This window comes from Hypanus sabinus, chromosome 21, assembly GCF_030144855.1.
Source record: "Hypanus sabinus isolate sHypSab1 chromosome 21, sHypSab1.hap1, whole genome shotgun sequence".
Classification (NCBI taxonomy): domain Eukaryota; kingdom Metazoa; phylum Chordata; class Chondrichthyes; order Myliobatiformes; family Dasyatidae; genus Hypanus; species Hypanus sabinus.
The window spans coordinates 61,557,428-61,585,401 of NC_082726.1; the positions used below are offsets into that span (position 1 = coordinate 61,557,428).

Consider the following 27,974-nt stretch of genomic DNA (forward strand, 5'->3'; position numbering starts at 1 on the left):
CTGCTCAGCTAGAAGACTGGGAAGCTGATTTCAAACCAATGCACGCACGCACCTTTTGCTACCAGCGCACAAAGGAATTTAAACTGCGCACGGAAGGTTGTCACCCTCTACCTCGTTGATATATTAAGTATATTTCACGATCGTACACAATCACATTTCCTTTTCCGGTTTCTGATGCGGCTGTTGACAAGGTGCAGATTTTAGAAATAGCTTAGTTATACTGTTTTATTTAAGAAATTATTCAGTGAGCACATATTGTTGTCACTGGCAAAAAAAAATGCACAGTACAAAATTTTTTTGCGCACACTGGTCTTTAGAAGTTAGAGGGAACATTGTTTGAAACCTCCGCTGCCTTGCGGCTACACCCGCTTCTCGAGTAAACAGCAAGGAGTTGGAGTCCCTCAGGATGAGTTTAACGCCGACTGGCTATTGCTGTGACGCCGCTGATGCCATACGGTATCTTACTCTCTCTGGATTCATCAGCTGCGTGGAGAGGGGGAGTCTGTTACATGGGCAGCAATATACTGCCCTAACTTGCATTTCACGTGGACAACTGGGAGGCAACATCCATGGTCGACCCCGAGCAATGGTGGGCTTCTATCAGGCAGACACACTACCGGGGCTATTGCACCGATAACAAGACAAAATTAGATCCCATCCCATCCTCGACCTAAGTTCAGCGACCATACCGAGTCAGATACTATAAAATCAAGACACAAAACACAGAGGGAGACAGATCGGTGCCCTGTCCCGAATGCCCACGCTTGTAGCCTCTGCACACAGCGACAGCATCCACACACCAGTGATTTAACATTGTAGGTTCACCGCGGGACTAAGATCCAAACTTCTTTGTAAAGAAGTTCGGCCATGGTCACGGTAAACCGACAGTCAGCAGCAACAGGGAACTAACAGGAACTGCTAATCCGAAGTAGGGAATTGGCTGGCACTAAGTTTGGAAAAGTCACGGAAAAGGAACTAACTTTCCCCAGCTCAGGAACTTTCCAGCTGTGCCCCGGAAGTTACATCCTCTTTTCGGTGAGTTCATTTCCATGGCAACGTTTTGCGTTGTTGGTTGTCATGAGAGTGGCTTGAGAAAGCTTGCGCCTCGATGCCTCTCTCTCAGAAGGTGACCATTCGCTATGGCCCATATGAGTCGTGCGGGGTGGTGGACTACAGGACCTCACGGCTGATCGGACTTAAGAGTAAGCATTTTTTTCGGAAAATAAACTTAATTCATAAAAATATCTGTAGGAAATACAGTTCAAATGGTGCACGTCACTCTTTAAACTCATTTTGGCAGCAAATCTCTGTTTCCTGGGTATGGGGTCTAATACGGGTTCATAGTGAGAGATTTGTAGGGGACCGGAGGGACGGGGCCATATCCAGTATTTTTGGAAGCTTATCCATTCAAGGGCATTGGTGTTTCCATACCAGGTTGTGATGCAACCAGTCAATATAACTCTCTACTACACATCTATAGAAGTTTGTCAAACTTTTAGATGTCATGCAATTTTTTCTCAAACTTCCACGGATTTTCACTCAGAGGGTGCTGCCAGAGGAAGGGGCAGAGAGGGCAATTACAGCATTTAACCACTTTGACTGATACACTCAGTGGTTACTTTTACCTAGTAAGGTGGCTACTGAGTGTATGTTGGTGGTCTTCTGCTGCTGTAGCCATTCCACTTCAAGGTTCAACATTGTGTGTTCAAGAGATGCTCTTCTGCACACCACTGTTGTAACGTGTTGTTATTTGAATTACTGTCACCTTCTGACTGCTTGAACCTGTCTGGCCATTTTCCTCTGACCCCTCTCATTAATGAGATGTTTTTGCTCATAGGACTACCACTCACATTCTCTTTTCACACTATTCTCTATAAACTCTAAAGACAGTTATGCATGAATATCCCAGGAGGTCAGCAGGCTTTGTGGTACTCAAACCACCCTAACTGGCACCAACAATCATTCCATGATCAAAATCACTTAGATCACATGTCTTTCCCATTCTCATGTTTGGTCTGAACAACAACTGAACCTCTTGACCATGTCCACGTTTTTATGCATTGAGTTGTTGCCACATGATTTGCATTAACGAGCAGGTGTATAGGTGTACCTAATAAAGTGGCCACAGAGTGTACATGGAAGGGAAGGTTTTGATGGATATGCGCCAAACATGGGCCAATGGAACTAGTTCAGGTATTCCCAGTAGGCAACTGGGTCAGTATTGGTGAAAGGGGCTGTTTCCATTCTGTGTATCTCTATGACTCTATTCTGTTTGAAATGTAGCAATTAGTCACTCACATTTCAGGAAGTGTCGGGACATGCTCAAGTCCAAGTTTAATGAGAAACTGAATCTTTTCACTGAAAGGTTCAATGAAACTGTTGTGGCAACCGCCTGTACTAGTAAGAACACTTGAAGCATATTATATTTGTCCTGACTGGTTTGCATCACAGCATGGAATGGAAAGATCAATGCTGAAGAACAGAAAACCCTACAAAAAGTGGAGGATACAGCCCAGTCCATCACAGGTAAAGCCCTCCCCACCACTGAGCACATCTACAAGGACTGATACTGCAAGAAATTAGCATCCATTATCAAGGACCACAACCATCCAGGCCATGTTCTGTCCTTGCTGCTACCATTGGGAAGAGGTGCAGGAGCTTTACTCAGGAAAAACTATGACCTTTCACCCATCAGGTTCTTGAACCAGTGTGGATAACTTCACTCACCTCAACACTCAACACAACCTATGGACTTACAACTCATGTTGTCAGCATTATTTGTTTATTATTATTTGTTTTGATTTTGTACATTAAGTTTGTCTTCTTTTGGATATTGGTAGTTTTTCAGACTTTGTATGTGTTTTTTTCATGGATTCTATAGTATTTCTTTGTTCTATTGTGAATGCCTGCAAGAAAATGACTCTTAGGGTACTATATGGTGACATATAAACGCGAGATTCTGTAGATGCTGGAAATCCAGAGTAACACATTCGAAGTGTTGGAGAAACTCATCAGGTCAAGTAGCATCCATGAAAATGAATAATCAGTTGACTGGATCCTACACGAAAAGCATCTTTACCTCACCCTCTCCCCAATATCCACTTTCCAAAGGAATTGCTCCCTCCATGATTCCCTTGTTTATTTGTCCTTCCCCACTGATCTCCTTCCTGGCACCTATCCCTGCAAGTGGAAGTGCTATACCTTCCTTTTCACTTCCATTCAGGGCCCCAAACCATCCTTCCAGGTAAGACAACACTTCCTCTGTGAATTTTTTGGGTTTGTCTACTATATCCAGTCATCCTGATGCAGCCCCCTGCACATTGGTGAGACCCAACGTAGTTTGGAGAACGGCTTTGTTGAGCATCTTTGCTCCATCGGCAAAAAGTGGGATTTCCCGATGGCCAACTATTTTAATTTCAAACCCCATTCCCATCCCAAATGTGGGCCATGGCCTCCGCTACTGCCATGATGAGGCCACTCTCAGGTTAGAGAGCTACACCTCATAATCTGTCTGGGTAGCTTCCAACTTGATGGCATGAATATTGATTTCTCTAATTTTCAGTAATTTATACCCCCCATCCCACTTTTTCCATTCCTCATTCTTGCTCCCCTTTTACATCATCTCTTCTTCTAATCTGTCTATCACCTTTCCCTGGTGTCCTTTCCCCTTCCCTTTCTCTCATGGTCTGCTCTCCTCTCCTATCAGATTATCCAGCCCCTTAGCTTTTCCACCTATCACCTCCCAGCTTCTTACTTTGTCTCCCTCTCCCCCACCCACCCAGCTTCACCTATCTCCTTCTAGCTTATCCTCCTTCCCCTCTCTGCACCACCTAATTCTGCTTTCTTCCTCCTTCTTTTCCAGTCCTGATGAAGGGTGTCAACATCGACTGCTTATTCATTTCTATAGGTGCGGATTGAACTGCTGAGTTCCTCCAGCATCTTGTACGTGGTGACATACATGTACCTCAGTAATTGGTTTACATTGAACTTTGGTATTTCAAGTACAAAAACGAGGGTAAGTGAAGAGAACCTCTGCTAACGTCATTCCCTCTCAAACCATAGCTGCCACCTTGGATAATTGAATTCAGTTTAACAAACGGCAAATTTATTTGTCTGCTTGAATTTAAATTTGCCGTTCATAATACTAAGATACAAACTCATAAACCTGGGGCAGTGGTCCAGAACTGCTGCTGCTATCTCTACTCTACCATAGTGAGCAGCAACAGACCTTTAATCTTTTACATGACGCACTACCTTTCAACCATCTGACTCCTGAAGCAGTATTGACATCTTCACACACCACAATATGAACTCACTTTCAAGGACTCTACAACTCCTGTTCTCAGTATTATTTATTGACTTACCTATTTATAATTATTATCATTTGTTCCTTTTGTATTTGCACAATTTGTCTTCTTTTGCATGTTGGCTGCTTGTCAGTCTTTGTTCATGTGTAGCTCTTTGTTTATTCTAATGCTTTCTTATACTGTGAATGCCTGCTAGAAAATTAATTTCATGGTAGTATTTGATGACATATACGTATTTCGATTATAAATTTGCTTTGAACTTTATGGTGATGTGGAATGCACTGGCTGAAAGGAGTGATTTGAGGAAATCAGAGTATCATTCTGAAGAGAATTGGATAAGTACAGCATTTGAAGGTTAAACATTCACATTATGGAGAAGGGAACAGCGGAATGCAATTAATTGATTGATCTTTGAACAAACTGTAACATGTCCTTCTGTACTAAATCATTTTATAATAAAAGAACATGAGAATCTTCTAAATCTTGGTCGGATTCCAACTGGAGATAATGGTTCTGAGTTCCTCTGTGAGAGAGTGCTGAGATATAAATGCATTATCTCACATGGGATTCTTAGAAAACTGGAGGATGTTCAAACAAGCAAGTACAATCTACCCCAGAGATATAATAATTCAAACTTTTAATACGTCATTCATTTTCCACAAGTTCAATATCATATACAAGCTAAATTGTTTGAACTCAACTTGTAGGATAAAACAGAAAATAAGGTCTGAAATAAGATGAACAAAGATAAAAGTGAGCCAAATGACTCCTTCGAGTCTTAGTCTCATTAATCTGTCACTGGCTTCAGTTGCACTGAAATGATGATGTCTCTGTTGGCACAAATTGAAATAACTGTCTCAACAGTGAGGATGTTTCAAGCACAATGAGATCTCAGACTCCCTCTCAAATCATCATTGCTGTCATACGGATTGCACTCTGTCATTGGAGTCCAATAATAAAGTAATCATATTAACTAAGACCGTAAGATAGAAGATCAGAATTAGGCCATTTGGTCCATCCAATCTGCTCTGCCATTTCATCACCATTTCCCTCTCAGCCCCAATATCTCGCCTCCTCCATGTATTCCTTCATGCCCTGACAAATCGAGAATCAATCAACCTCGGTCTTAAATATATTCAGTGACTTGGCCTCCACAGCTGCTTCTGGCAACGAATTCCACAGATTCACCATTTCCTGGCTAAAGAAATTAGGTTTCAATTAGGTCACCCCTTATTCTTCTGAATCCTAGTGATGGTCCAGAGCTATCAAACGCTCTACATATGAGAAGCCTTTCAATCCTGGAATCATTTTTGTGAACCTCCTTTGAATCCTCTCCAATGTTACCTCATCCCTTACTAGGTAAGTGGCCCAAAACTGCTCATAACACTCCAACAGCGGCCTCACCATAAAACCTCAACATTATATTCTTGCTTTTATGTTCTGGTCCTCTTGAAATGAATGCTAACATTGCATTTGCCTTCCTCACCACTGACTCAACCTGCAATTTAACTCTTAATAATGCAGGAAGGCTCCCAAGTCCCTTTGCATCTCAGATTTTTGAAATTTCTCTCCATTTAGAAAATAGTCTATGCATTTATTCCTCCTACTAAAGTGCATGATCATAACTGCCCAACACTTTAGTCCATCTACCACTTCTTTGCCCATTCTCCTAATCTGTCTAAGTTGTTCTATAGCCTCTCTGTGTCCTCAACACTATAAGTCCCTCCACCTTCATATCATCTGGAAACTTAGCCACAAAGCATCAATTTCATCATCCAAATCATTAACATATAACTTAAAAAGAGGTGGTCCCAATACAGACCTCCGCGGAACACCACTAGTCACCTGCAGCCAACCAGAAAAGGCCCCCTTTATTCCCATTTTCTGCCTTCTGCTAATCAGCCAATACTCTATTCGTGTAAGTATTTTTCATGTAATACCATGGGCTTTTAACTTGTTAAGCAGTCTTGTGTGCCAAATTGTCAAAGGACTTCTGAAAATCCAAGGACACAACACCCACCAATTCTCCTTTGTCTATCCTACTTGCAATTTATTCAAAGAATTCCAACAGATCTGTTAGGCAAGATTTTCCCTAAAGGAAACCATGCCAACTTCATCCTATTTTATCATGTGCCTCCAAGTACCCCAAAATCAATTCTTAACAATCAGCTCCAACATCTTCCCAACCACTGAGGTCAGACTAACTGGCCTATAATTTCCTTTATTCTGTCTCGATCCCTTCTAGGATAGCAGAGTGACATTTGCAATTTTCCAGTCCTGTGGAACCATGCTAGAATCTGTTGATTCTTGAAAGGTTATTACCGATGCCTCCACAATTTCTTCAGCCACCTCTTTCAGAACACTTGGGTGTAGACCGTCTGGTCCAGGTTACCTTTGGTAACTCATATTGGCAGCTTACCTTTGTATTCCATCTCTTACCTCTTTATGATTTTTTTTGTTACTGTCTGTTGGTTTTTAAAAGCTTCCCAATCCTCTAACTTCCCACTAATCTTTGCTCTATTATGTGCCCTCTCTTTTGGTTTTGTGTTAGCTTTAACTTCTACTGTCAGCCACGGTGTGTCATCCTGCCTTCAGAATACTTCTTCTTCAGAGTGTATCTATCCAGTGTCTTCCCAATTGCTCCCAGAAATTCCAGCCTTTGCTGATCTGCCCCATTATCCCTACTAGTGTCCCCTTCCATTCAACTTTGGCCAGCTCCTCCCTCATGCCTCTATAATTCCCTCTACTCCACTGTAATACTGATATATCTGACTTTAGCTTCTCCCACTATATTATGATCACTGGCCACAGTGGGTTCCTTTACCTTAAGCTTTTTCATCAATTCTGGTTCATTGCACAACACCCAATCCAGAATATCTGAACCTTAGTGGACTCAGCCATGAGCTGCTCTAAAAGCCCATCTTATACGCATTCTACAAATTCTCGCTCTTGGGATCCAGCACCCACCTGACTTTTCCAATCTACCATACAGCCCTCATTGCTGGGGGAAGGGTTCCGTTCAATGCAGTTTGGCACTTCCATTGTATCCCAGATAATGGATTACCTGACTGGCAAACCTATGCATCCAACATGGTTACAAGGAGCGCTGGGGCCCAACAGGGGACTGTATTGGCTCCCTTCCTGTTTACCCTGTGTACCTTGGACTTCAGATACAACACTGAGTCATGACATTGGCAGAAATGATCTGATGCGTCTTCTGAATTGATTGAATTTAAATACAATTATTTAACTATCGTTTTCTAATGTTTTAATTTTGTTCATTTTCAGTTTAAAAGGACAGCACTGTAGCATAGCAGATAATGCAATGCTTTACAGCCCCAGCTGTAAAATTAATTGGGGTTCAGTTTGTGCTGCTCTCTGTACATTCTCCACATGACTGTGTGTGTATCCTGTGGGTGCTCCGATTTCGACCTGCATTGAAAGGTGTGCAACTTAGAGTTATTAAGTGTCGTCATACTTTCAGTGTCAACGCAGCGTGCTATGTTAACACTGAAATAATGGCAACACTTGCAGGCTGCCCCTAGCGTATCCTCGGACAGTTTTGGTCATTGATGCAAATGACATATTTCAGTGTATGTTTTAATGTACTTGTGAGAAACAATGCTAATCTTTAAACTTTAGACATTTAAAAAATAGTGTAAGTTTCATTTTAAAGGCAACGCGAGTGAATCTGCAGATGCTGGAAATAAATAAAAAACACAAGATGCTGGCAGAACTCAGCATGCCAGACAGCATCAATGTTATTACCTCCTCCCATAGATGCTGTCTGGTCTGCTGAGTTCTGCCAGCATTTTGGGTTTTTTAAGTTTTATTTTAGTCATTTTTGAATCTTTGTGAAGATCCTGACAGTCATAAAATATCACATCATGGAAAATGTTGACTGCTTTGGCCTGAGGTCAAAGCATTTCTGTGGGACTTACAATCGCCAGATGCTGGAACAACAGCAACATCGATGGAAGTCAGCCAGTGATTTGGAAAATGGAAGATCTACCCCAAAGTACCCTGTGTTGTGGCTTGTTATTGAAAGATTAAATTTCCCAAAACTTTGGTGGCTAGTTCAGCATACAAGCCCTTGGACTTCACTATTGCACTTTAACAACTGAGCATTTACAAGAAACAGTTTTACCTTTAACAGCACAATTTTTCAATTCAGTGTTACAGCTTAGGTGCCTGAATTTACTATTTGTATTTCCTACCAAAGTTCAAAGTTAAAAGTAAATTTTATTATCAAATTACATATATGTCACCATATACAACCCTGAGACTCATTCCTCTGCGGGCATACTCAGCAAATCTATAGCATAGTATGGTACAGGTCTCTTAAGGTTGTTATAGCCAGGGGTGGTAGTGGGAATAAGCTCCCACTACCTATTAAATGATCCCAATGGCGTGCATCTCAAATGGCCTCTGACAACCAAGTCTGCTTCTGGCCATTACGTGTGGCTTAGCTGCTAAACCCAGCAGAACCATTTCTACTGACAGGAGAAGGAACAAAGGTGGGTTACTGGTGCCTTAAAGCCAGTTGCATTGGGTACATGGGGCTCATCAGCCGTGGTTGACAGCTCATCTAGGAGAAGGAAGACGTTCATCTTAAACTTTCACTGACTAACCTACTCATGGGGTGATCTGGGGTCCGTAGGGCAGTTCTACATTGAGTTCGACATTGACTGGCAACTCCAGCAATGTTGCGACAGCCAAACTGTTCCTTTGGATTCATCAGCTGTGTGGATGGGGGGTGGCGGGCTGCTATATGAGCAACAGCTGTTTTGTAACAATCATCGTCATGCCCAATCAATGGAGGTCCTTGATAACCGATGTTACTTTCCTGAGACAGCCCTCCATGTGGATGTGCTTAATGATGGGAGGGCTCTACCTGTAATGGACCGGGTTGTGTCTGCTACTTTTTGTAGGGATTTCCGTTCAAGGGTATTGGTGTTTCTATACCACCCTATGATGCAACTAGTCAATATACTCTCCACCACATGTCTATAGAAGATTGTTAAAGTTTTAGATGTCATGCTAAATCTCATCAAACTTCTAAGAAAGTAGGGGTGCTGCTGTGCTTTCTTTGTAATGCCAGGACCAGTCCTCTGAATTTAAAGTTCCTCTGGGAGAGCTAGAAATGACAGGTAGCTAAAGATCACCAAACAAACAGGCCACCATTTCACTGAAGATTAACTGATCAGGTAACATAGCTTTGGTCTTAAGTTTTATTTTGGTTTTATTTAACGTACAAGTTTTGCTTTTATTTACAGTATGTATGTATACCTCTTGAGGGTGTTGGACTTCCCAACAAAAGAGCTCAGACAGTCAGGATGCACAACCACATCTGATCCTCAATAGGTGCCTATAGAAAAGACCTTCTATAGGTGCACAGTTGAGAGCATCCTAACAAGCTGCATCACTGTGTGTTTATGGAAACTGCACTGCGGCAGACAGGAGGGCTCTACAACGGGTAGCTAAAACTGTCCAACTCATCACCAAGGATATACATACAGAAAGGTGCTGGAAAAGGCCAGCAATATCATAAAGGATCCCACACACACTGCTTGTGGGCTGTTTGTCACATTTTATCAGGGAGAAGGCTATGCAGCTAGATTAAGAAACAATTACTAGCCCCAAGTCGTCAGGCTGATCAACACCTCCACCCATTAACTCATCCCACCACCAGTACTTCCACATCAGCCACTCCTCTCCATAGCCCTATGGATATAAGCCAGTCTTATGTATAAATAGATACACTCAACAGTTACTTGTACACCATGTACATTTATAGGACTTTTTTATTTACATTTATTGTGCTTTTTATGCTTATGGTGTTTTTTGCTTCGTTGGATCTGGAATGGCAATCATTTTGTTCTCCTTTACATTCGTGTACTAAAGAATGACACCAAACTGTCTTGAATTTTGAATAGTTTGTAGTCAGAAAGATGTCCTCAATAAGTGGATTTCATTGAATATTTCCTCTTTTGAAGCAATGTTAGAAGATAATGGTCACTCCTGGGTTGAAGAACAATCTCCTGACTGGAATATTGTGGAACTTGTTGTGAATGGAGAAGTTGTCTTCACATGTAACATAACAGACCTAGATTTCGGTAAGCCATTCGAGAAATTACTTAAGTGTCAACCCAAAATTAGGTTGATAGATTCTTCATAAGACAGGGCATCAAAGGTTATGGGGAGAAGACAGGAAATGGGGTTGAGAGGGATAATAAATTAACCACGATGGAATGATGGAGTAGACTTGTTGGGCTGAAAAGCCTAATTCTGCTCCTATGACTTATGGTCTTATTATCACAATCTCTATTTTCAGAAAAGTATAATATTGAGACATCTTGATGAATAATTATTAAGTTAAATAATAACTAAACTACTGTACCTAGTCTATGCAGATTAAATTTTCTGAACAATCCAGTTTACTATCACATGAATTTTATGCAGTCCATATATGTAAAAGAGCATTTGAAAGACTGGCAGAATATACTTGCCAGCTGCTGCTGGGTTGTAGAAATCTTCTGTTGTGTGGGTTCACAGTCATATATCAGACTTGTGACCTGTTAAGGTTACAAACAGTTTATAGGATTGGAACTTTGCCATAACAATCTCCTCTACCACCAAGGTGAGGCTGAATGCAAACTAGAGGAGAACAGCACCTTGTGTTCCATCTGAGTAGTTTACAAGCCAGGAGAATTAACAGTGAATTCTCCAATTTTTGGTTAACTGCACCCCTCTGTCCTTTTTCCCTCTCCACCTGAATTACCTGTTTCTTTCCCTTCTTCCATCCAGTCCATCCATCTATCACTCACACAGTCCTCCCACCAGCACTACACCTTTCTGCCCTCCCCACTTCTATTTCATACTCTACCATCATCTGACAGCCCTTTTTCACTTACACCTATCACCTCTCAACTTCTGGTACTATTCCCACTTTCCCCTCCCTTATCTATGTTTCACCACCCCCCCACAATCTAGATCCACCTATTGCCTGCCAGCTTTTGCCCTATTTATTCACTTCACCTCTTCGTACTCATTATCTCCTCTAGTCTTTCAGTCTGGTTGAAGAATCTCAACCCAAAACGTTGACTGTCCATTTCCCTTCTGCCCACAATGCTGTGCCAACCTTTTAACCTAGACCAAGATCAATCTAATGTTTCCCTCCCACATAGACCTCTTTTTCTTTTTATCCATGTGTCTATCTAAGTGTACCTTAAATCTCCCCATTGTACCTGCCCCTAACATCACCCCTAGCAGTGTGTTCCATGCACCAAAACTTTCTGTGCAAGAAAACTTACCTCTGACATCCCCCTATACTTTCCTCCAGTCATCTTAAAATTATACTCTCTCATATTAGCCATTTCTGCCCTGGGATAAAGCATTGGCTGTCCACTCTTTCTACACCTTTCATCCTCTTATGCACATCTATCAAGTCACCTCTCATCCTCCTCCAAGGAGAAAAATCCTTGCTCTCTCAACCAGATGTAATGAGATTCTCCATCTGATTTATGTGATTCCTGCATCTGCAGTCTCGAGTCTCTGATGACTTGTATGAGGTTGCTTTCTCCTTAGGAACCCAATGACCAAATTGATTCCAGTCACATGATTTCAGGAAACAATTGCTGTGGAAAGGACCAGAGAACTAGCTGCTCTCCAGCCAAAGCATTCAAGGACAATGACAACCCTAGTGTCCATCTGACAGTGTGAACATAAAAAGCAGGAGGACAAATCCGACTAGTCTAATTACTGCTCAGTCATTTCACTTCCAATCATGTAAATGATGGAAGGTATCATCAGCAGTGTTATGAAGTGGCACTTAATCAGCTCGACCTACTCACTGTCACCTCTCACCAGTTTCACTTGGACCAGATTGAAAAGCTACCAAATATTGAAAGGACTAGACAGAGTGGAGGTGCAGAGAATGCTTCCAATTATGGGAGAGTCTAGGACCAGAGGGCACAGCATCAGAATAGAAGGATGTCGCTTTAGGACAGAGATGAGGAAGAACTTCTTCAGTCTGAGGGTGGTGAATATGTGGCATTAATTGCTACAGACAGCCATGGAGGCCAAGTCATTTGTTATATTTAAAGTAGAGGTGGATGGGTTCTTGATTAGTCAGGGTGTCAAAAGTAATGGGGAGAAGGAAGGAGAATTGGGTTGAGAGGGATAATAAATCGGCGATGACCAAATGGCAGAGCAGACTTGATGGGCCACATGGCCTACCTTAGAATCCTTTCTTAGATATGGGGCTCAGAACTGTTCACAATACTCCACATATGGTCTGACCAATGCCTTATAAAGTATTAGCACTACGTGTTTGCTTTTATATTCTAGTCCTTTGGAAATGAATACTAATATAGTATTTACCTTCCTTTCCACCGAGTCAACTTGCAAGTTAACCTTGAGGGAATTCAGCTCTAGGACTCCCAAGACCCTTTGCCCCTCTGATTTTTGAATTCCCTCCCCATATAGAAAATATTCAATGCATTTATTCCTTCTACCAAAGTGCATGACTGTACATTTTTCTACACTGTCTTCCATCTGCCACTTCTTTTCCCATTCTCCCAATCTGTCTAAGTCCTTCTGCAGATGCCCTGCTTCCTGCCCCTCCACATGTATTTGCTGTTTATCACTGCTGGATTCTGGTAGTAAAGGGGGTGAGAATGGGAACCATTAGGGGTGAGGTAAATGGCAGTCAGAACCAGATAGATGGTGAGGAAGAACATGAGGGCAAAGTAGGAGGATGAAACCAAGAGGGAAAGAGGAGGGGGAAGGGGAAGGGCCAGAATAAGGGTGAAGGAGGGCTTGGGGGTGAGTGGGAAAGGGGACAAAAATCAACCCACTGATTTCCTCCAACAGATAGTTTGTTGCTCAAGGTTCTACCATCTGTAGTCTCTTGTGATCCTATTTCCTTCCTTACTATGCCAAAGTCCTAGGCGCGCACACACATGGTGGGAGTAAATCTGGCGGGAGCAAAGGATGTTGGGAAGGGTGAGGGAGGAGCCTCGAGGGAGGAATGTGGGACAGGTGGCAGAGAAGGAGTGCCTCTTGTGGTGTTGGCGCAGATGCAGACACTGCCAAGATAATTTGATTCCAAACAATTGATTATTACGGAATGTTTCTCTGGTGCCTCCTGCTCCCTCTCCTCTGCCTTCCCCTTTTCCCAACCATGATTCCCTTCTCCCTGCCCCCATCCCACTCTCAATCCACAGTAGAGACACATATCAGAAGGCAAACACGAGGAAATCTGCAGATACTGGAAATATATCACATATCAGAATCTGGTTTATCATCATTCACTTATGTCAAGAATTTTTTTTGTGGCAGCAGTACAATGCAATACATAAAATTACTACAAAGGTCTTAGGCTCCCTACCCAAATATATATATGTGCCTATGACTTTTGCATAGGACTGTATATTGTAGCTATTGCTCCATAATTGAGAATGTTTAGGTAGAATGCTTTAGAAAATACTGTACTTTAACACAGCACTCACAAAATGCTGGGCGAACTCAACAGGTCAGGCAGCATCTATGGAATTGTATAGAGAGTCAACATTCCGGACCGAGACCCTTCTTCAGGGCTGAGAAGGAAGAGGGAAGATGTTAGAATAAAAAGATGGGGGGAGGGGAAAGAGGCCAGCTGGAAAGTGAGGCTGTCTACAAGAAGGGTCAGAGCCGTCTCTATTTCCTGAGGAAACTGAGGTCCTTTAACATCTGCCGGACGATGTTCTACAAGGCTGTGGTGGCCAGTGCTATCATGTTTGTTGTTGTGTGCTGGGGCAACAGGCTGAGGGTAGCAGATACCAACGGAATCAACAAACTCATTCGTAAGGCCAGTGATGTTGTGGGGGTGGAACTGGACTCTCTGATGGTGGTGTCTGAAAAGAGGATGCTGTCTAAGTTGCATGCCATCTTGGACAATGACTCCCATCCACTCCATAATGTACTAGTTAGGCACGGGAGTACATTCAGCCAGAGATTCATTCCACCGAGATGTAACACTGAGCATCATAGGAAGTCATTCCTACCTGTGGCCACCAAACTTTACAACTCCTCCCTAGGAGTGTCAGACACCCTGAGCCAATAGGCTGGTCCTGGACTTATTTCCACTGGGCATGATTAATTTATTATTATTTAATTATTTATGATTTTATATTGCTATATTTCTTCGCTATTCTTGGTTGGTGCGGCTGTAACAAAACCCAGTTTCCCTCGGGATCAATGAAGTATGTCTGTCTGTCTGTGAAGCCAGGTGGGTGGGAAAGGTCAAGGGCTGGAGAAGAAGGAATCTGACAGGAGAGGAGAGTGGACCATAGGAGAAAGGGAAGGGGTAGGGGACACATAGGGAAGTAATAGGCAGGTGAGAAGAGGTAAAAGAGCAGATAGGGGAATAAAGGAAGGGGGGTGGAATTTGTTTACTGGAAGGAGGAATCAATATTCATGCCACACTGTACTTTAAATTTTATTTAAGAGTCATTCTCCTTGCAGCACCAACTTGAATTATTTTATGGACACTCAGATTTCAGTTTTACTCCTATCAATCCTATATCAACTGACCATTCTCATCTCCAAGGGTCTTGCTGTCTCAGCATTTGATATTATAATTGAACCCATCCCAACAGGCCTCTCAGATGAGACACTGGCTGCCTGTGGACAGTCAGCTTGTGTTTGATGCCACAGTCCTCTAGCAACGTTTGGTGAGACAAACATGCTTGAGTAAAAGATAAAAGAGATCCACACTGTTCAGTTCACTGGATAATTTAAATTCTGACAAATCTGATTTCACCACAGCTGGTATATCTACCCTGGCAGCTCCTCAAGGGACTGATGGGAGCATCTGTTATTGAATCTAATACCACTGTTCCAGTTTGATTGCGGTTATTAAGAAGTGGAGTACATTCTATTTTATATAAAATAAATAATAGTTGAAGTTTATCAGGACTCTACCTTGGAAGTATATTTGAGAGTGGTTTCTTTTGAGCATCTGTGTAAAATCTTCACATCTTTTCCTTTTTCCTTGGGGAAACGATATAGCATGGATAGTCTGAGGCTTTTTCCCAGGGCTAAAATGGCTAGTATGAGAGGACACAGTTTTAAGGTGCTTGGGAGCAGGTACAGAGGAGATGTCAGGGGTGAGTTTTTTACGTAGAGAGTAGTAAGTGTGTGGAATGGGCTGCTAGAGACAGTGGTGGAGGCAGATATGATAGTGTCTTTTAAAAGACTCCATGGAGCTTAGAGAAATAGAGAGCTATGTGTAATCCTAGGTAATTTCTAAGGTAAGGACATGTTTGGCACAGCTTTGTGGGCCGAAGGGCCTGTATTGTGCTGTAGGTTTTCTATCTTTCTATAGATTGAAGACTGGTTATCACATAGAAGACAGAGAATCTGATTAAATGTTTTATTTTACAGGATGCAACGGGGGGGGGGAAACTAAAAAGGGGGGGGAAACTAAATATATCAGGGATGGGGTAAGAGTGGGAGGAGGGGCATTAACGTGACAGGATCTCCCAGTGGCCACAAATTTTAATTCCACGTCTCATTCCCATTCTAATATGTCTATCCATGGCCTCCTCAACTGTCAAGATGAAGCCACACTCAGGTTGGAGGAACAACACCTTATACACCGGCTGGGCAGCCTCCAACCTGATGGCATGAACATCGACTTCTCTAACCTCCATTAATGCCCATCCTCCCCTTCTTACCCCATCCCTGATAATATTTAGCTTTTATCCCCCCTCTTTTTTTTCTCTCTCTCTGCCCATCACTCTGCCTGTTATCCATCTCCTTCTGGTGCTCCCCTCCCCCCTTTCTTTCTCCTCCGGTCTCCTGTCCCATGATCCTTTCCCTTCTCCAGCTCTGTATCCCTTTTGCCAATCACCTTTCCAGCTCTTAGCTTCATCCCACCCCCTCCGGTCTTCTCCAATCATTTTGCATTTCCCCCTCCCCCTCCTACTTTCAAATCTCTTACTACCTTTCCTTTCAGTTAGTCCTGACGAAGGGTCTTGGCCCGTAATATTGACAGTGCTTCTCCCTATAGATGCTGCCTGGCCTGTTGTGTTCCACCAGCATTTTGTGTGTGTTGCCTGTGTATGTATTCTGTCCATTTAGATTACTTCATTACAGCAGGACATTGACACAGGACCAGGTAAAACAATAACAGAAAATAGGAAAAAACAGTTTCTACATATGCTGGAAATCCAGAAAAGCACACACAAAGTGCTGAAGGAACTCACCAGCCCAGCCAGCATCTACTTAGAGGAATAAATAACCAATGTTTTGGGGCGAGCCCCTTTTTCAGGTCCTGATGAAGGGTTTCAGCCCATAATGGTCATCTCTTTATTCCTCTCTATAGATGCCTGGTCTGCTGAGTTACTCCTGTATTTTGCATGTGTGCAGAGAATACAGGATAAAGTGTTACAGTTAGCAGAGAACCTAGATTAAAAAGAGAATAACAATCATAATAGAAATAATGAGTAGATCTGCAGAGTGCAGCTTGCAACAAGCCACCATACTTAGTTTCACACACAAAATGCTGGAGGAACTCAGCAGGCCAGGCAGCATCTATGGAAAAAAGTACAGTCGACCTTTCGGGCCGAAATAACAACTGTACTTTTTTTCCATAGATGCTGCCTGGCCTGCTGAGTTCCTCCAGCATTTTGTGTGTGTTCCTCAGATTTCCAGCATCTACAGATTTTCTCTTGTTTGGGACCATACAGAGAATGTTGATGACACTGCAGTAGGCCAGAGATGATGTTGCAATGAGGATATTTGGGCTATAGATATAGACCAGGCTGAATGGTCTAGGCAGAAGCTTGGTGAATGGAGTTTAACCTGGGAAAGTGTGAGATCATGTATTTCTGTAAAACAAATCAGAAGGAAAACTATTATCTAAATTGAACATAGAAAGTTACAGCACAATACAGGCCTTTCAGCCCACGATGTTGTGCCAACCTTTTAACCTACTCCTAAGATCAATCTAACCCTTCCTTTCCTATGTGATCCTGCCCCCCACCCCATTTTTCTATCAGCCATATGCCTACCTGAGACTAAAGACAAAAAATTCTACAGATGCATGAAATCTAGAGTAACACACACAAAATGCTGAAGGAACTCACCAGGTCAGACAGATCTATGGAGAGAAAAGGAGAAAATGTTTCGGGCCAAGATCCTTCATCAGGCCTATCTATGTGTTTCTTAAGTGTTCCTAATGCATCTGACACTCCCATCACTCCTGGCTGCATATCCCATGCTTTTACCATCTCTGTGTAAAGAACACACCTCTGACATCCCCCCACCTCCCCAAACCCCACAATACTTCCCTCCAATCACCTTAAAATTATGCTCCCTTATTGTGGTGAACTACATATACCTGTCTGGACACGACCCCCCCCCACCCCCCACCCGCTGACTGCTCCTGTGGCTCCTCCCACAGACACCGGTATAAAGGCGATTGGGGACTCTGCCCCGGTCTCAGTCTCCAGGATGCAGTGTGGTGGTCAATTGCTGCTTGTTCTTTCTTCCAGCCAATAAAAGCCGATATCTCGCCTCACGTCTCAGAGAGTTATTGATGGTGTAACACTCATATTAGCCATTTCTGCCCTGGGAATAAAGCACTGGCTGTCCACTTGAACTCTGCTTCTTATCATCTTGTACACCTCTATCAAGTACAAATGAATTGTGTCCAAGTGAAATATAAGGATCATATATGGGTGAAGTACAAAACAAATCCAAGTGTTGCTGTGCGTAATGTGTGAAAGGTTTGTAGTTAAGTGCGGCAGGAGGTTAGGAATCCTTTCCTTCAGGGAAACTGGAGTTCAGCAATGGAGAGGTATTGTTATAATTGTACTGGTGTTGGAGAAGTTATACCTAAAATACTCTGCACAGTTTGGTTCTCTTACTTAAGAAAGGAAATACTAACATTGGATGTTGTCCAAAGGAGATTCAATAGGTATCCAGGGGATATCCTGTCAAAAAAAGCCAACAAAGTAAAAGTTGGAACTATATTGTTTTGTATTGTAAGATTCAAGGTTATAAGATTCAAGTTTGTCGCGTGTACATTGGAACATACAGTGAAGTGCATCATTTGCATTAACAACCAACACACCCGAGGCTGTGCTGGCAAGTGTCACCCCACATTCAGGCTCAAACGTAGAATGCCTACAAAGCTCAGCAGAACAGCACAGAGCACAACAAACAACAACAGGAAAAGCAAGCCCTGTTCTTTCAAGACACCCTGTTGCATATACACAGTGCCCTAACTCCTGGGCAGGCCTCCAGCAGGTACAGACTCAGGTTGAAAGAGAACAGATACCAGCTTCAACCTCCCTAGCAGATTCTCAGAGAGTCACAGACTTGGCTCTGGCCATTAGGCCTCAATCTGTCGTTGCGCCTTGATCCTCAGCATCAGTCCTGGACTTACAGATCTCTGAACACTGGCCTCAAACTCCAGACTTGCTGAGGGTTGAACCCTGAACAACAGGCCTCAGATTCTGGTTTCACTGACTTATGAACCCAGGGGGCCATCAGAACTTGTTTCTCTGGCCCACATGGAACTCTGACTCCGGGACTTAAGAGGAATGGGGTTCAGAAGAATGAGAGTTGTTTGTATAGAAACATATAAGATACAGCTGGGGCGTGACAAGATCATATGGAGATGATTCCATTTCTGGGAGTCCTGACAGAGTAGGCAGTACTCATCAGAGTAAGATGAGAGGTAGTCCTTTAAAACTGAGGTGTGTGGGAATTTCGTCTTGAAAAAGATGGTGAATTTCTGGAATTTTCTAACCCAGTATGCTGTGGAATCTGAATCGTTCGTGGTATTTCAAGAAAAAGTAGACAATCAGATGGCATGGTAGCATAGCAGTTAGTAATAGCACTATTACAGCACCAGCGACCTGGGTTCAATTCCTGCCAGCGTCTGTAAGGAGTTTGTATGTTCTCCCCATGACTGTGTGGAGTTCCTCCAGGTTCCTCAGGTTCCTCCCAGATGGAAGGGTCAATAGTCACATGGGTGTAGTTGGGCAGAGTGGGCTTGTTGGGCCAGAAGGGTCTGCTACTGTGATGTATTGCTAAATTTAAAAATATGATAATGATTTTTGAAATATCAAGGAATTGAAGCTTATGGGAATATGTAGAAGAGAAGCTGAACCTGGGGCAAGTCACTCATGGTGAAATTGAATGGCAAGATAAGCTCAAGAGGCCTGGTGGCCTACTCCCACCCCTGTTTCCTTCTGTTTTGTGATTGTTTATGAGCTCTATATTTTAAATAGTAAGAACCAACATGTGGGGGTTAGTAAGTTGTGGGCAAGCTCTGTCGGTGCCAGAAGCATGGTGACACTTTTGGGCTGACCCCCGCTCATTCTCGCACTTTGTTTTCCGTTAACACAAATGAGCCCCTATTTGCAATGACAGTCTGAAAGGGCACTAAATCAGGGGTTCCCAACCTGGAGTCAGTGGGCCCCTTGCTTATTGCGTCCATGGCATAAAAACGGTCAGGAATCCCTGCACCACAGGTCACCCATTTCATAAAATTTCAGTCAGGAAGTTGCAGTAAGTAAAAAAGTAAAAAAAAAATTGCAGATACTGAAATTCTAAAATAAAAACTGACACTACGCCTCTGAGCCCAGGCGGCACTGTACTCAGACAGTCTCACTTTCTGTACTCAGTTATGCAGAATGTACACAATGGGTGAACATATATCGTCTCACATTACTGGCTGTTACACTCACAATGTGGTAACATATAGATGCCAAAGTCAAAGACCATAACGACATAAGATTTAGGAGCAGAATTAGCCCATTTGGCCCATCAAATCTGATCCTCCATTTCATCATGGCTGATCCATTTTCCCTCTCAGCCCCAATTTCCCGCCTTCTCTCCATATCCCTTCATGACTAATCAAGAATCTGTCAACCTCTGCCTTAAACATACTCAATGACTTGGCCTCGAAAGCCACCTGTGGCAAAGAATTCCACAGACTCACCATTCTCTGGCTAAGGAAATTCCTCCTCATCTCTGTTCTAAGAGAAGGTTGCTGTATTCTCAGGCAGTGTCCTCTGGTCTTAGAATCCCCCCCCACCATATGAAACATCATCTTCACATCCACTATTTCGAAGTCTTTCAACATTCAATAGGTTTCAATGAGGTCAGTCTTTATTCTTCTGAATTCCGGTGAATAGAGGCCCAGAGCCATTAAACACTGCTCTTATGACAAGCCTTTCAATCCCAGGATTATTTTCATGAACTTGCTTTGAACCCTCTCCAATATCAGCACATCCTTTCTTAGATACGGGGCTTGAAACAGCTCTCAATACTCCAAGTGAGGCCTCACCAGTGCTTTATAAAGCCTCAGCATTACACCCTTGCTTTTAATTCTTTGCAACATTTTTTAAAATGATACATCTCAAGACTTGAAAATCAATATTTCATGAATCAAATTCCCATGGCTCCTTACTGTTAATTCACAATCATGCCACACAATGGCATAAATCTCATTAAAGAGGCCAAGTAGTGTTTACATGCTGAGAAACTGTTTCTTCCTCATCCAGAAAAAATTGCCAATCACTTTTATGATGATATTCTCTGCATATGTTCACAGCTTGAGAGCTATTCCATGATTAATATACATTTTTATTGTCAATCAACTAACCTTGAAGTAGCAAATGATATCAGCTGAGCAATTGTCATTCAGATCACTTAACCAAATTGGCTAGATATTTGTCAGCTCCTAGCTGACACAGTGCTGGGACGTACACCAGAGGTCACTCTCGTTAATGAAGGACAGCTGAACTAATCCCATTTATCCAGTTCCCAAGAGCTGGAGGTAATTCCCAGTGAAAACCATTGTTGCAAAAGCTGGGAGCTTTTTGGAATCAAAAACATGAGAAAATCTGAAGACACTGGAAATCTAAAGCAATACACACAAAATGCTGGAAGAGTTCAGCAAACCAGGCAGTATCTGTGGAAAAGAGTTAGCAGTTGATGTTTCAGGTGAAAGTGTCCTGAAGGAGGGCCTTGGCCCAAAGTGTCAACAATTCACTCTTTTCCATGGATGGTACCTGACCTGCCGAGTTCCTCCAGCATTTTTTTGGATATCAGTTCATTCTAAGCCATTATCTGTAAATTTCTGTTTCATGGTTACTTTTGAAATTCAGAGACATTCTTTGACAAAGAAAAGCATAACCATTAGTATAATGCTTTACAGTACCAGTGATCACAGTTCAGTTCCTGCTGAAGTTCGTACATTCTCCCAGGACCACATGGGTTTCCTTCCATGTTCTAATGTCTTATGGGTTAGGGCAGGGGTCAGCAACCTTTACCACTGAAAGAGCCACTTGGACCCGTTTCCCACAGAAAAGAAAACACTGGGAGCCACAAAACCCGTTTGACATTTAAAATGAAATAACACTGCATACAACGTTTTGTTTTGCCTTTATGCTATGTATAAACAAACTATAATGCGTTGCATTTATGAAATTGATGAATTCCTGCAGAGAAAATGAAATTACATTTCTGCATGCAACAAAAACATTTTGAACTCCGAAAAAAAGACGTTGGGTTGAAGGTTACTTTTAAGTAAAATACTCAACGTCTATTTGAGTCCTTCTTGTATTTATGAAAAACGCCAAACTTAAATTTTCCGCCAGCAGCAAACCAAAAATAACGTCAGCCAGCTGTCAACATGAAAAATAAAAGGACTATTTCACTGAACAATGAAAACATATGAATATACGTAAAATAATAGGCAATTAAAATATTTATCATACTTGGTCAGGTTGACTCACACCTGACAATGCAGTCGTATTCAGTAGGGATGGATCGATGCTTAGGGGAGTGACCGGGAAGGATAATGTGTTTTTTTCCTCTCTGAACTCACAGAAGCGTTTCCCAAACGATGTTTGCATTGCGATGATTGCAGAATGTAAATACTCCGAATTTATCATGTCGTGGCCTTGTTTGAACTCTCTCAAATTGGGGAAGTGAGACAATGTGCCTTTCTGTAAATCTCTGGCAAGCACTGTCAACTTGCGCTCGAATGCCAAAACATCCTCCAACATGTGTAGGGCTGTACGTCCTTTCCCCTAAAGAGCTGTGTTCAGCGTGTTCAGGTGCGTTGTCATGTCTACCATGAAGTGTAGCTTTTCCAGCCACTCTGGCTGTTCCAGCTCAGGAAAGGTGAGCCCTTTGCTGCCCAGGAAAGTTTTCACTTCTTCCAGACACGCGACAAAGCGTTTCAGCACCTCCCCTCTGGACAGCCAGCGATAAAAACACGTTGTAGCGGTGTGCTACACGCAGTCAGTAAACTGCAGTCAAAGATAGCTTTATTCGAACTAAACAGCCTTGCTTTTAAGCCTCCCTCAACCCGCCCCCCCCCCATGGGCGCGGATGCTGCAAAAGACACGTACTCACAAACCCCCGTAGGCTATCTCCCTCAGCCTGAACGCTGGCTAATTGTGAGCCGGTTCGGATGTGTCAGGAAATGGGCCGCCACAACGTCTTATTTAGATTGTACAAGATCACCATAATCTTCAAATTTAGAATTACATTTCAAAAACTAACAAACTAACATAAAATACATTTTAATTAAATACTGACCAATTATTTCCCAAAGCAACAGGGAGCCGCAGCACAGACGTAAAAGAGCCACATGTGGCTCCGGAGCCGCGGGTTGCCGACCTCCGGGTTAGGGTAAGCAAGTTGTGGGCATGCAATGAATCATGGCAACACTTACAGGCTGCCCCAGCAGAACCCACGACTGTTGAAGCAAACAATGCATTTCACTATATGTTTAGATGTTGTTAATGTATATCTGATGAATAATGATAATCTTGATCTTTCTCATTCGGTATTTGAATTAAGTATTGAAGTATTGTGTAAAGACGTCTCCTTTATACTCAGTCACAGGATGCTGGTTCCCTGGTAGGATCAGTATTTTATTGTTCATTGCTAAATGCCCAGTAACTGTGCAACTTACCAAGCTATTTGATGGAGTAATTGAACCCTTTCGGATCAATTGCAAGAATGTGTAACATGGAAGCAAATTCATGAGGTTTGGTGAGGGAGACAGAAGACTCTGACTATGAATAAGCATATTAATCATTTACTTACAAACAGAAATAGATTTCACCAATTATCTAAGTCCACCCAAGTTATACAAACGACAAACTAAATATTTAGACACATAGCTAAGAGTGTGAGTCTGCAGCATTCTTTCCCAATGGTTGTTCAGCACTAGCCCCTGGAGACAAAAGGGAAGAGGGCAAACCTCCCGCATGGGCTATTCTCGTACCTCCGAGGTGCCTGGAACTGGACACTGGTGCCAAGGCACACAGGGCAACCAATGGGAGAGAGCAGCTGCATACTTCAAACGGGACAATCGATGACTAGCAGGATGGAGCAGCTTTTGACTGATAAGTAAACCAACCGCCACCTAACGTGGCAAGAATGACTGATTGTGCAGTGAATCAGCTGGGCCTCCTACCCATGTGAGGCGCTATCTTTTGGGCATGGGCTTTTTAAACGTGCACAAATTTGTCTCGGCTTAGCTCTGGTTCATAGCTGCTCCACTTTTAGTTGCCCACATGTAACATTGCCAACATGACTCAGTAAAAATGTTTAATCATACTACTCAGTTGTAATTTTTGCTCTGTGCAGACTTAACAGTAATTACAAGCCAATTAGATTGTGTGAGTCTGGCATGAAGTTTGGTCCTGGCTGGATACAAACAGATTTGTTTCCAAAAAAGATTACTGAAGCAAACAGGTACCTATAAAGATCTGGGCATTCTGTGGTGATGTTATCAGCTTCTTTATTCTAGATTTACTTGAACTGAGTTCAAATTCCAATACAGCAGTCACCAGTCCAATAGCACAAACCGTTGAACTACAAAGCCCCTTGATTCATCTCAGATGCAATCGTTTTGCATAAAGGTGAGTCAGTCTTATAACATCTACAAGTATATTGACTTGCAGCTTCATTTCTGATATGATGTGGTAGTGATGCAGTTACCATTCAAAGTTCAATTTATTATCAAAGTACATCTGCCGAAGCCTGTAAGAAGTTTGTGCGTTCTCCCTGTGACGGCATGGGTTTCCTCTGTGTGCTTTGTTTTCCTTCCACATCCCAAAAAGACATATAGGTTAGTAGGTTAAATGGTCACATGAGTGCAACTGGCTCACTGGGCCAGAAGAGCCTGTTACCAGGCTGCATCCCTTAAAAAGAATAATGTACTTTATATACTTTAAATACACTGGGCAACAATGATTTTGCTTCCTGATTTTTGTATCTGCTGGAATTTGGACTGCTGATCATGAAAATCACCATTAAATTTTCCCGTCATGCATCATTGTTTTGAGATTACTTGTATTTATTATTTCAATTCAGGATTCAAGTCAGAATAACTGATGCCAAGATTAGGGAAGGCATTTTTGTTGGCCCACAAATCAAACAGATCATCAATGACAGACAATTCACAGAACCGCTAGTGGGACTGGAAAAAATCACATGGAAGGTATTCAAGGATGTTGAACATTTTCTTGGCAATTACAGAGCACCAAACTACGTGCAGCTGGTTGACAATGTGCTTCGAGAACACAAAACCATGAAATGCAACATGTCACTGAAGATTCATTTTCTGCATTCCCACTTAGACTTCTTTCCTGAAAATCTTGGTGCTGTCAGTGACGAGCACGGTGAAAGGTTTCACCAGGACATTGCAGTCAGCGAGAAATTATATCAGGGCAACAGGAATCCATCAATGCTGGCTAATTATTGTTGGATACTTAAGTGAGTAGTCTCAGACACTGAGAACAAAGGAAAATCATCAACAAAACATTTTGATTTTCATTGACTATTGCAAAGCATCAGCACTATTATGCAATTAAACACATTAAATTCAAGAAAAGTTAATTTCTTGTTTCTCCAAATTCCTACATGATACAAGTTGTCTGAAATTATATTTGTGTTCAGCCTCAAGCGGTCCATCATAAGCAAAAAAAATTTCTGGGGAAACAATACTTCTGAAAAAATTGTTGTCCAGTGATATTTGATATCTTTTCTAAGCCTGTTTAAATTGTGCAAATACTGTATTCATACAAAGTTTGCCAGATAGTTGAGGTAAAAGTATAAATTACTACTTTTTCTGAATTGAACTGTTGCATTTGATGCACATTTTGGCTTAATTCCTGTCATTTCTGATGTGGTTCGTATGGATTGTCCTTTTTGAGGCATTTAGATATCAGTTTTGGTCTGTCCACAGGAAAACTGTGACAAAGCACGACTGAGAATTGAGTTCTGCCACAGATGACTGCAGAGGCATAGTCTTTGTAAAGAGAGGTTGATGGATTCTTGATCTATAAGGGCATCCAAGGTTATGGGGAGAAGGCAGGAGAGCCTGTGGCTTAACCAGCATGAGCTTCCTCATTTTCTAGTTGTTTGTTTCATTTAATTCAGTATAATTTTATTTCATTCTAACTGACTGCATCACTGCCTGCTAAGGTGGGGGGGGGGGGGGCGGGAGCTACTGCACAGGATTGAAATAAGCCTCAGAGAGCTGTAAAATTAGTCAGCTCTATCATGGGCACTAGTAGTACCCAGGACATCATCAAGGAGTGATGCCTCAAAAAGGCACCATCCATCATTTAGGGCCCTCACCACACAGGACATGCCCTCTTCTCAGGAAGGAGGTACAGAAGCTTGAAGGCAAACACTCAGCAAACAGGATCAGCTTCTTTCTCTCTGTCATCTGATTTCTGAATCAATATTGAACCCATAAAAGAACCCCACCATTTCTTTCTTTCTATTTTTGCACTACTTATTACATATACATTATAAATAAAAACTGTAATAGTTTTTTCCTATTTTGCCTATTATCATGTATTTCATTGTACTGCTGCCACAAAGTTAACAAATTTCAAGAAATATGCCAGTAATATTAAACATGATTCTGATTCTGACACAGATTTTTACTTACCCATACTAAAAGTCACATTCATTACATGTGACACCCAAAATGCTGGAGAAACTCAGCAAGCCAGGAAGCATCTATGGAGGGGAATAAATAGTCAACATTTCTGGCTGAGACCCTTCCTGATCAGTCCTGATGAAGGGCCTCAGCCCAAAATGCCAACTGTATATTCCCAAACATTGATACCGTACTGCCTGAAATGCTGAGTTCCTCCAGCATTTTGTGTGTATTACTCAAGATTTCCAGCATCTGCAGAATCTCTTTTGTTTATTCATCACACGTAGTCTTGTTCAGTCTGCCAGAAAAAGCGGGATCTCCCAGTGGCCATCCATTTTAATTCCACTTCCTATCCCCACTCTGACAATGTCAGTCCATGGTTTTCACTACTGTCACAATGAGGTCATACTGAGAATGCAGGAGCAACACCTTAAATTCTGTTTGGGTCACCTGCAACCTGATGGGATGAACATCGATTTCTCAAACTTCCAGTAAGGTCTCCACCTCACCCTCCTTCATCATTTCCCATTCCCTTTTCCCTCTCTCACCTTATCTCCTTGCCCACTGATCACCTCCCTCTGGTGCTCCTCCCATTTTCATTCTTCCATGGCCTTCTGTCCTCTCCTATCAGATTCTCCCTTTTCCAGCCCTGCATCTCTCTCACCAATCAACTTCCAAACTCTTTTCTTTAACTCCCCCCACCTCCTGGTTTCCACTATCACCTTGTATTTCATCCTCCCCTCCCCCCACCTCTAACTCTGACTTAACATCTGTTTAACTCCAGTCTTGATGAAGGGTCTCAGCCCGAAATGTCAAATATACACTTTTCCATAGACGCTGCCTGGGCCAGCTGAGTTCCTCCAGCATTTTGTGTGTGTTGCTTGGATTTCCAAAGTTTGCATATTTTCTCTTGTTTATATATATATAAAAGCTTTCTTATGTATTTATAATTGATAATCATATCCTTCTGTGGCTCACAGGCTCATCAGGCAGCAACCTTGCCATTTCTTTAGCATTTGTCTGTTTTACGAGGCTGAGTTGCTAGCTCGATGCTCAACCCAGCAAGGATGGAAAATGTGCAAGGGGCCGGCTGGATTTGAACCTGGGACCTCTCACCTCGAAGTCCAGTGTGGATGCCACTACACCATCATATTTAAATTTATTGTCTTTTTTATTATTGTGTTCTTTATCTTACTGTATATTTTTTGCTGCATCAGATCCAGAGTAACAAATATTTTGTCTCCTTTACACTTGTGTACTGGAAATAATATTAAACAATCTTGAATCTCTTGAATCAGGAGGCGATGGGAAATTGGACCCACTCTGTAAGGAAGCAACGAAGCTGGTCAGGGCAGCCTATTGACCAGCCTCATGGACAGAGGAAACACTGATTCTCAGCATTTCACAGGCTCTCCTCATTTCAGCTAAGCGATATAGACTTTTCTCCAGGGATCATCAGTATTGTGAAGCTGAGCTTAATTTAATAGCTCTGGTTTAATGCCTTAGTCATTTTAAAAGCATTAAATAAAGTAATTATATTCACAAGAAATGGTTGTGTTATTCCCACTGTTCACCAAGCAAAATATTAGACTCTCTGGCTGCATCTACACCTAGTACTTATCGAGTTATAGAATCATACAGTACAGAGCAGCTCCTTTGGCCCAACTAGTCCATGCCAAACTATTATT

General features: G+C 42.3%; 1 protein-coding gene across 4 annotated transcripts; it reads left to right on the forward strand.

Annotated features, from left to right (window-relative positions):
• The first annotated feature begins 483 nt into the window (after positions 1-483).
• On the forward strand, positions 484-27,835 carry c21h10orf53 (chromosome 21 C10orf53 homolog). 4 transcript variants are annotated; one of them, XM_059946696.1, is made up of 4 exons: positions 1,044-1,202; positions 10,304-10,423; positions 24,142-24,253; positions 27,585-27,835. In XM_059946696.1, exons 1-3 carry the CDS (start codon positions 1,109-1,111, stop codon positions 24,249-24,251), a joined length of 324 nt encoding a protein of 107 aa, XP_059802679.1. In that variant the 5' UTR covers positions 1,044-1,108; the 3' UTR covers positions 24,252-24,253; positions 27,585-27,835. The 4 variants fall into 4 exon arrangements, with proteins under 4 accessions (XP_059802680.1, XP_059802682.1, XP_059802679.1 ...); XM_059946697.1 differs by lacking the exons at positions 24,142-24,253; positions 27,585-27,835 and adding an exon at positions 15,877-16,891 and having other exon boundaries at positions 484-1,202; XM_059946699.1 differs by lacking the exons at positions 24,142-24,253; positions 27,585-27,835 and adding an exon at positions 24,708-27,057 and having other exon boundaries at positions 1,037-1,202.
• Positions 27,836-27,974: the final 139 nt, after the last annotated feature.

Bases quoted from the DNA above. Each gene is read 5' to 3' on its own strand.
- c21h10orf53 (XM_059946696.1), top strand. From the start codon at position 1,109: ATGCCTCTCTCTCAGAAGGTGACCATTCGCTATGGCCCATATGAGTCG. The intron at 1,203-10,303 runs GTAAGCATTTTT...CCTCTTTTGAAG, and splicing joins ACGGCTGATCGGACTTAAGA to CAATGTTAGAAGATAATGGT. The intron at 10,424-24,141 runs GTAAGCCATTCG...TCTTTATTCTAG, and splicing joins CATAACAGACCTAGATTTCG to ATTTACTTGAACTGAGTTCA.